The sequence below is a fragment of the Balaenoptera musculus genome, chromosome 4 (genome assembly GCF_009873245.2).
Source record: "Balaenoptera musculus isolate JJ_BM4_2016_0621 chromosome 4, mBalMus1.pri.v3, whole genome shotgun sequence".
NCBI classification, from domain to species: Eukaryota; Metazoa; Chordata; class Mammalia; order Artiodactyla; family Balaenopteridae; genus Balaenoptera; species Balaenoptera musculus.
In genome coordinates, this window is record NC_045788.1 from 39,264,323 (window position 1) to 39,273,955 (window position 9,633).

The 9,633-nt window shown below is 38.6% G+C and overlaps 1 protein-coding gene across 1 annotated transcript; it reads left to right on the forward strand.

Moving 5' to 3' along the window:
• The first annotated feature begins 8,981 nt into the window (after nucleotides 1-8,981).
• Nucleotides 8,982-9,191, forward strand: LOC118894311 (cytochrome c-like). The gene has a single exon (XM_036850428.1). The coding sequence runs from the start codon at nucleotides 8,982-8,984 to the stop codon at nucleotides 9,189-9,191; it is 210 nt and encodes a 69-aa protein (XP_036706323.1).
• Nucleotides 9,192-9,633: the final 442 nt, after the last annotated feature.

The following is a 9,633-nucleotide window of genomic DNA, read 5'->3' on the forward strand; positions in this document are numbered from 1 at the left end:
GTTACCCCCAGTGAGGCTGTCATGGGGTGAGCTGCAGTGGTCACCAGCAGAGGACAGCTGAGTTCAGAAGCATCTCGTGAAGGTCACTTGTAGCAGTGACAGCTGAGTAGAGAGAACAAAAGGAGGCTCTGCCTGCCTTGCTTATGCTTGAGATGGCCTCTGAAAGCATCTGGAAACCTGGAGGAATAGCTGAGGGACAATTAGAGGAAGAATTATCCCTGGCAGTCAGTTTAGTCACTAAAATTAATAAACTTGTTCCAGATAATTCTTAGTAAAATTGAAATTTCATACATAACTTTTTTTTTAACATCTTTATTGGAGTATAATTACTTTGCAATGGTGTGTTAGTTTCTGCTGTATAACAAAGTGTATCAGCTATACGTATACATATATCCCCATATCCCCTCCCTCTTGCATCTCCCTCCCACCCTCCCTATCCCACCCCTCTAGGTGGTCACAAAGCACTGAGCTATGCGGCTGCTTCCCACTAGCTATCAGTTTTACATTTGGTAGTGTATATATGTCCATGCCTCTCTCTCACTTCGTCCCAGCTTACCCTTCCCCCTCCCCGTGTCCTCAGGTCCATTCTATAGTAGGTCTGTGTCTTTTTTCCTGTCCTGCCCCTAGGTTCTTCATAACCTTTTTTTTTTTTTTTTTGAATTCCATATATATGTGTTAGCATACGGTATTTGTTTTTCTCTTACTTACTTACTTACTTCACTCTGTAAGACAGACTCTAGCAAGGAATTATCCATTCTAATTTTTTTCCAAGGCAGCTTCTTGCTCAATAGTGAAATACAAGGTTTCCCTTTAAAGTGAAGAAAAGGCAACATTGGTAACATATTTCACATATAATATTGTTCAAGTACTACCCAATTGGATAAGAGAAAAATATATATAAATAATTGAAAAGGATGAGCCCCAATGATAACTATTTATAGATGATATAATCACATAGCTAAAAGCGAGCCACATGGAAAACTACTGGAAATGATAAGATAATCCAGGAAAACTGGTTATAAAATGCAATAATCTATAACCAGTAACTTTTCTACATAAAAACAAGTTAGAAAATGTAATGAAAAAAATTCCCATTTACAAGAGTGCTCAGAATAGTAAAATACTTTACAAGAAAAATAACAATAAATGTTCAGGATGTTTATGACTTGGAGGAATCTTGAAAGAATAAAATGGCATTTTCAATGTTTAGATTAAAAATTAAGTATTATAATGATGTCAACTTTCTTTAAATTAAATTATTCATTGAATGTAACAGCAACAAAAATGCCAAGAAGTTTTTTTGGTTATTGTTTGAAATCACATGTCTCAAATAAAGATATTCATTACACAATTATTGTAGTTGCCATAGCCTGGAAACAATATGAATGTACATCAATAAGAGACTGGTTAAATTATAGTTTATTCCCAGAGGATACCATTATGATATGCTGCTATTTTAAAAAAATAAGGGAGGGAATTCCCTGGCAGTCCAGTTGTTAGGCCTCTCTGCTTTCACTGCCGAGTGCACGAATTCAATCCCTGTTCAGGGAACTAAGATCCTGCAAGCTGCATGGTGTGGCCAAAAAAAATTAAAAATAAGATAAAATGAAATGAAATGAAATGAAATAAAATAAAACAAAATAGTAAAGTAAAATAAAATAAAATAGAATAAAGGGAGATCTGCAGGCCTGGATGTGGCATAATCTCTAAGTGTATTGTTAACTGAAAAGCTCAAGTTGCAGAAATACATACACACACACAAATGACATACTATATCTATACGTGTGTAGATATATAAAGATATACACACATAGATATACATACACATATATACATAGATATATTATGATGTCATGTGTAAACACACACACACATACACGTGCTTCGAAGAGCACTCAAGAAGCTTTGCCACTGGAGATAAGGAATGGGGGATGGTGTAGAAAAGACTTACCTTTTTGCTATATATCCTTTTTATGCCATTTAGTGTTTTTACTATACGTATATCTTAACTTTTCAAGAGAAAAAAAAGTTTTTAAGCAATAAAATGAATAAAAGCATAGACCTGAAAAAGATACTTGTTCAGGTTAACGGTATCAAAATGTAAATGGGCATTCCCATCTACCCGCTGTCAACTTCTACTCATATCCTAGAGAAATTCCTGCCCATGTGCACAAGTAGACACGCACAAGGAGAGAGGGGCATGGCATGGAGGGGGCAACTAAAACATTATCTATCTCTATAGTATCTACGACTTAGAATGTGAATACATATTCATAATAAAAAAATGGAAATAAATATCCACCAGTGGGAGATATTTAATAAACTTTGGTACAGCTAAGGACTATGCAGATGTTAAAAGGAATGCAATAAGTCCATACATAACATAGAAAGTTGTTCATGTTATAATGTTATTAAGTGGAAAATCAAATTGTAGCACTATGTATGTAGTAGTAGTAATTTTTGTGTGTAAGCATAAAAAGTGTATGGAAGGAAAAATATCAAACCATAAATAGTAGATGCCTGAGTGAAACAGTATTTTATCCACTTCCTCCGAGCCAAGCCTGCTCCTCCGTATTTCCTTCCAAGCTGCTTCCTGAGAGAGTAAGAGGTTTCTGGTCTGGGCTGTGAATTCTGGTGAGCTGGGTCAGTGATATAGTCCTGGCTCCAATCTGGCCTTTAGCAACTCTTTAGTGGGGTGCAGAGCTCTCTTACAGCCACCAGCAACATTATACTCTGGTTCCTAATCTGCAGCTCCTTGTGTGTATTGGCTCCTGGGGGATTTTGCATGAGGGGGGAATGATGGCGTTGACGTGTTCCTGTGGCTCCACCATAACCCCTAAGAGATACCTCTAGAGGGAACTTTCCCTTTTCACTTTTTACAATCGGCATCCATGGATTTTTGGAAAAAAAGTTTATAAAACTGTAAAGCAAATGTAAATTGCAAAAAATACTTTGACATTCCTAAGAATAAGCTTAACCTTAAGCTTGAACATAAAAATAACACACGTAAAATGATATATCTTTACTGATGCTTCTCACCATCATGTGCAAAGGATTTGTGACCACAAGAGGATTAATAACCACTCTACTCAACCTGTTTAGTTTATTTTGTTTGTTTGGTTTTTGTTATACTCATTTTTTCTTTTCCAAATGGGTAAAATACTATTACTTGATATGTATTTAGTTAAAAAGAATATTAAATAAGTTTGATCAAGCTACATCTTTACTAGATAAATTTTAGTTTACATTATCAACATTTTATTAGGGAAAAAATCTATTACTTTCCTTTAAGCATTTTATTACGTTTATTAAGTCTTGATTTATTTACACATTCATTTGGAATCACATGGTCTCCTCTCCCTTTCTTTTCCCTTCTCCCATGAGAGAAATTCTCTGAAATAATTTTAGAAAAGAAAATATGATTACTGAGTCAAAAGCTACAAAAATATTAATGCCTCCTGATGCAAGTTTTCAGTTTGCTTTTTATAGCTTAACTTCTTTGATTTTGCAATACCTTATAAGGTATAAATATATTCACTTAATACAAGCCTCAACAGCTTTAAGCAATACATATAATTTTTAGCTGCTAGTTAATTTACACCAAAGTTTCCCTCTTTATTCCTAAAATAAGCCCATCCTCTGAGACATATCTGTTTGTTTACTGATAAACATTATCAGATTTAGAATCTCTCGCTGGAAGTCTTCCCACATAAGGAAACATGTTTGTGAGACTTCTTTCCTGAACATCACTATCACATAATGCTTTATCCTTACCAGGTCCACAAATCATAAGATATTCAGTGAAAATGGACATTGTAGGATATCACTTTGACGTACAGTCAGTTCAAGGGCGACTGAATGGTAGCTCAGGTGTGTGGCGTGTGACACATGCAGGCCCCACCCCCAGGTGCAGTGAGTCACTCAGCTGGCAGAGAGCTCCCCTGGGATAATGGCACCATCAAGAGAACCTCTTGACACTCACTAATCTAGGCTGATAGCGTCGTTTAGACAAGCTAAGAGCCAAAAGAATGCCAAGGTCAGTGTTTTTGTAGCAAGAATTAATTTTTATTAATTTAAAAATGAAAATGGTAAATAACATTTAAGACAGTCTTAGAGAAATCATATCATAGTCCAACACTATGAACTATACAGCTATTTTCAGTTTTGCATATGCCCTTCCATTTCTTATAGATAGTTAGCTACTCACAATCATAGGTATTTTATCTTCTGTTTCTCTCAGTTAACTTTATATCACAAGCATGGTTCCATGTTTGTATAGAGCTTTCATAATTATTATTTTTAATGGCTGCATGAAGGCCATTTGATTAATTTTATTACTCTGTCTATTCCAGTGCCTATTATAATAGGCACTGATGAGAGCATAGGATGATGCTAGTCTAAGTGCTGGTGCCAAAACACCTCAGTTCAAATGTAAGTTTATTAACCTCTGTGCCTTAGTTTTCTGGTCTTTAAAATGAGGTTGATGACAATTCCAACCACATGGGTTTGTCATGATTAAATGAATTAATTTGCATAAAGTACTTAGGACAGTGCCTGGTACATGGTGAGCAGTCAATAAATGTGAACTCTTATTATTGATGTATAAATGACTTTGGAGCCTTCAAGTCATCTCTTGCTTTTGCTATTACAGACAGCAGTGCAATGAACATCTCTACTTATCAGATGTTTTGCTTCTGTATAATTATTTCCTTAGATTAAATTCCTAGGAATCAGATTGCTGGGTCAAAGAGTTTATCACAGTGATTACTTTTAAAGAAATTCCTTGAACCTTTGCCCTTGAAGAAAATGTGATGGCATGGAAAACAAATACTAGTTGCTATAAAAGAGATGATCAAGAAGAGAAATCATGGCTTTATTTGATAACAATAATTTAGTAAAACCCCATTTTATTCATAAAACTGGGTAGGTAGACCTTATACAAAGAGCCTGGGTTCCATTCAACTGATTTAAGCCAATAAGTATTTCCCAGTCTGCTCTATGCTTTTTCCATGCTAGGTGTTAAGCAGAGTATGGAAGGATATGAAGTGGCCTTTGTCCTTAAAGAGTCAAAATCTATGTAAGAAGGTAAGATATGAAGGTAGTATGAGACTATAGAATCAGGGGCCAAATTACATTTTTTTTCTTCTGAAATCTATGGTACAGACATCAAATATTAGGCATAGTCAGCTGGCAATAAAGAGACAATATTCAGTTTCTGGTGAAGAAAAAAGTGTGTGTGGGAGAGACGGGAAATGATACAGATGAACTTGTATACAAAACAGAAATAGACCCACAGACATAGAAAAACTTACGGTTACCAAAGGGGAAAGGGGGGTATGATAAATTAGGAAGATGGGATTAACATATACTCACTACTATATATAAAACAGATAACCAACAAGGACCTACTATATAGCACAGGGAACTCTACTCAATATTTTGTAATAACCTATAAGGGAAAAGAATCTGAAAAAGAATATATATATATATATATATATATATATATATATATATATATATATATATATATCTTAATCTCTGTGTTGTACACCTGAAACTAACACAACATTGTAAATCAACTATACTTCAATAAAAAATTAGTTCATTGATTAAATATATGAAGGGAAAAAAAGAGAAAGAGAAAAGTGTGTGACCATCCAAGTGATAACTAAATTGAGCTCCACTTTTTTTCTCAGAATCTAACATTTTATAATTGCTTTCAATACACCTCAAACTAACAGGCCAGACCTGCATTTGAATATCAGCCACAGAAAATGTTTGCTCTCGCTAAAACACATTCTTATCCCTGCCAGTTAAGATAAAAGCACTCAGACTTCAACTGTGGGCCTTAGCCAAGGGGGCCCAAAAGGGGTGCTGAGGAGTGGAGATGGCTTTGGTGGAGAACTGGGGGTGTGTGTGTCTGTTTAGGAAGGGCCCCTGCTAGCTGAAATAACAAAATCATCGCTATCTCGCCTGTTTTTAGGGAGCAATGCTAACGTGCCTGAAACAACAAAAATCTCCCACCACCACTCTGCTGTCCTCTCTCGTTTGTCTCAGTGTCGAAGGAAAGGGGTCCAACTGCCTCTCCTCTCTGAGATGAGCAAGATCACTGATTTCCAGGAAGCCAGACCTGAAATAGAAGCAGAGCCTTTTGTTGTCATTGAGGAAGACTCCCCAATCACTGTAAACCCTTTCCGTAGGGGGCAAGCCCCATATAAAGGGTTTTCCGGTCTTTGAAAATGGCCTGCCAAACACTATTCTTGTGCCTTATCCAGCAGTTATCAAACTGCCTACTATGTACAGATCCTCTCAAACTGACAGGTACCAGATGCCCCCAGAACGCTTAAGCCTCTGCAATGTCCAGAGAAGGAGCTGCTTTGCCCAAACTGGTCCCGAAGCAGACAAGTGAAACTGTCTTCCTTATATGGTGAAAAGTGCCCTGTCGCTTTAAGGCCAAGAGACTTGGCTGCAGATGGTCCCTGGGAAGTTTGCGGGCGGCCCCATCCTGTGTCTGAGCCTCGCAGCTGTGCAGGTGAGTTCCCAAACCTTCTTTTCCCAATTTGCCCCCTGCAGTCTCTCTCCTGGCGTGGCTGGTTGGAAATGCTGTTACAGAGGGCTAGAGAAATTCAGGGTCAGTAGAGATGGTGTGGTTTGGAGAAGTTTGAGTTGAAGGGAAAAAACAAGGTTACTAGGGAAATGTGCAGTGATGCAGGCAGTGAGGAGGCTTCTAACTTCCAGTGGGGAGGAAACATCCAGGTTACCAGAGGCCCTGAGGCTTTTCGGGACAGGGCAGGGGAAACAAATTCAGCAGTGGAAGAGGGACAGAGGCTAGGTAAGACCCCACAGGGCTACGTTTGGAATTCTGAGCTATAGAACCTGGTCAGATGCAAGTTTAAACCAGACATAGGTGGGAGGAAATAATGCTTCTGCAAATGCTGAAGGCTTTGCAGAGCTGCAGGGCTGACTGCAGAAGAGAAAGTGGACGCGAATGTTTGCAGCATCTACTGGAATGGAAGGCTGCAGCCTTAACCCTTCGTTCAACCTGGCTGATTAGCAAGTAGGCTTTGACAGCACAGAACACAGGGTGAGGGTGGGGACGCCTGCGTGGAGTATTGTGGTAGAAGACTAAAATAAATGCATAAGACTGTGATCGTGGAACCGCATCTCTGGTATCCCCACAGTCCCACCTGCAGAGAAAAGAGATTTTTCTAAGCTCAGAAATTCTGTGTCATCCACAAGCAAAGAACTGGAAGAAGAAGTCTCATTTAAGCTGATTACTGCTCTGTCATTTACTAATTCAGTTTCCTGACTTATTTTATCCTGTGGCCTGGAGCCTCCTAAAATATTAATTTGGAATTAACGAATAGAACTTTTTAAAGGCTAAAGATGCGCTAGCAAAGCCCTTTGACTGAGCCCACTCATCAGCTACAACCAAAATAGAAGTCTACCCAGGAATTTGAAAAGAGAGATGCCAGATTATAGGACTGGGCTTGTTTTCCCTCTTGGTTGAGTCTGGGGCCATTCATCATTCAGAGGCCAGTGGTTTCTCTACAGTTGTTGTGTGGGGAGTGAACACGGAGGCTGGATTAAAATTCCTTACATACCCCATGCCTTTAAAAAATATTCATTCATCTGGGTAGTCACTGAAGAATTCGTTTTATTATTAACTAACAAGTGCTCTATCTACTTGTTTTCTAAAGACAGAATGTTCATGAAAAAAGATTTGTTTTATCAACAGGGATTTGTTAGTGCAAGGGTTCCCCTTTTCTCACTTCTGATGGCTGGGCCAAGTGGGGATTATAGCTTGCTGAATAGGAAGATCTGTTCTTGACTCTAAAAACAGCAAAGGGCTCTACTTGGGCCTTACCCATTCAGAAACACGGATGTTCTGAGCAAAAAGTTAACTTTCGAGTTCATAATTTGGAAGAGAGCAGGGTGCGTGGGTATAATTTTGCTTCCTTTGTTTCAAGTTAAATCCAGAAAGCGGTGTCAAATATACTGCTTTCAAATATGAATGCTGCCAAGAAAAATAAAATCCAATCCTCAAAGCTGGAAAATCTCTAAAAGTAACAGACTGTGACCTTTTATAAGCTAAATCAAAGTGTCTAAAAGGAAAAAAGATGTGGCTTCCTGAACATTTCACATGGTGACCCTCAATCACATACTGACTGCACAACATCTCTTAAGCTATTTATTTTATCTGTGCTTCGGTTTCCTCGCCGTTAAACCGTGCATTGTTGGGAGAGACTTTCCAATGAAGTGGAAAGATCCATTGGAGCTGGAATTGAGCACATCTGGGTTAAATTTCCAGTCCTTTCATTTATTCAATAACCTTAGACAAGTTACACAGCCAGTCTGAACCTCGGTTTCCTTATTTGTAAAGAGAGTAAATAATTAACAATGTCATTAGAATTAGAGGAACCTACCAGTACACAGGCTCAGGCTTGCGTGTCCTTGGACTTGGAGAGCAGGATGTCCTGCTCACAAGCAGGAACCTTTGTATCTTGCATGAAAAATGGACGATCTAAAAATGGGTGATGTTGGGACTTCCCTGGTGGTGCAGTGGTTAAGAATCCGCCTACCAATGCAGGGGACACGGGTTCGAGCCCTGGCCCGGGAAGATCCCACATGCCACGTAGCAACGAAGCCTGTGGGCCACAACTACTGAGCCTGTGCTCTGGAGCCCGCTAGCCACAACTACTGAAGCCCGCGCGCCTAGATCCCGTGCTCCGCAACAAAAGGAACCACGGCAATGAGAAGCCTGCGCACCACAACAAAGAGTAGCCCCCGCTCGCCACAACTAGAGAAAGCCCGCACACAGCAACGAAGACCCAACGCAGCCAAAAATACATGAATAAAAATAAATAAATAAATAAATTTATTTTTTTTAAAAAAACAAAATAAAAATTAAAAAAATAAAAATGGGTGATGTTGAGAAGGGCAAGAAGATTTTAGTTCAGAAGCGGGCCTAGTGCCATACCATGGAACAGAGAGGCAAGCACAACACTGGGCCAAATCTCCATGATCTGTCTGGGCAAAAGACAGGTCAGGCCCCTGGATTTTCTTACACAGATGCCAGCAAGAACAAAGGCATCTCTTGGGGAGAGGAGACACTGATGGGGTATATGGAGAATCCCAAGAAGTACATCCCTGGAACAAAAATGATTTTCACAGGCATTAGAAGGGGCTGACTTGATAGCTTATCTCAAAAAAGCTGCTAATGAGTAATAGTTGGCCATTGCCTTATTACAAAACAGAAGTGTCTCATGACTTTTTTTTTTATGTGTACCATATTTGAATCGGCCTCATACACCAGAATTCCAATCATGAATGGCTGGTAGGATATTTCTTTTGGACGGCCCTGATTTATATAGATTGACTCCTAGTTCAATTAATATGATCAGCTTTTTGAATTTTGATACTAATTCCAGCTCAGCAAGTGCTATCCCTGTTTTCCCCTTCTAAAGATATGATTGGACTTGATGTTCAACTCTTCACAGAGATGGTGAACACCATCTCAAAACCTACAGGAAATTGGTTTTATATTTAAATTTATATAACTGGTTATATTAATATATTTAAATACAGAGGATATCCCTTCACTGTCTCATAGAACAGTAAGACTCACCTGCA

Bases quoted from the DNA above. Each gene is read 5' to 3' on its own strand.
- LOC118894311 (XM_036850428.1), top strand. From the start codon at position 8,982: ATGGAACAGAGAGGCAAGCACAACACTGGGCCAAATCTCCATGATCTG.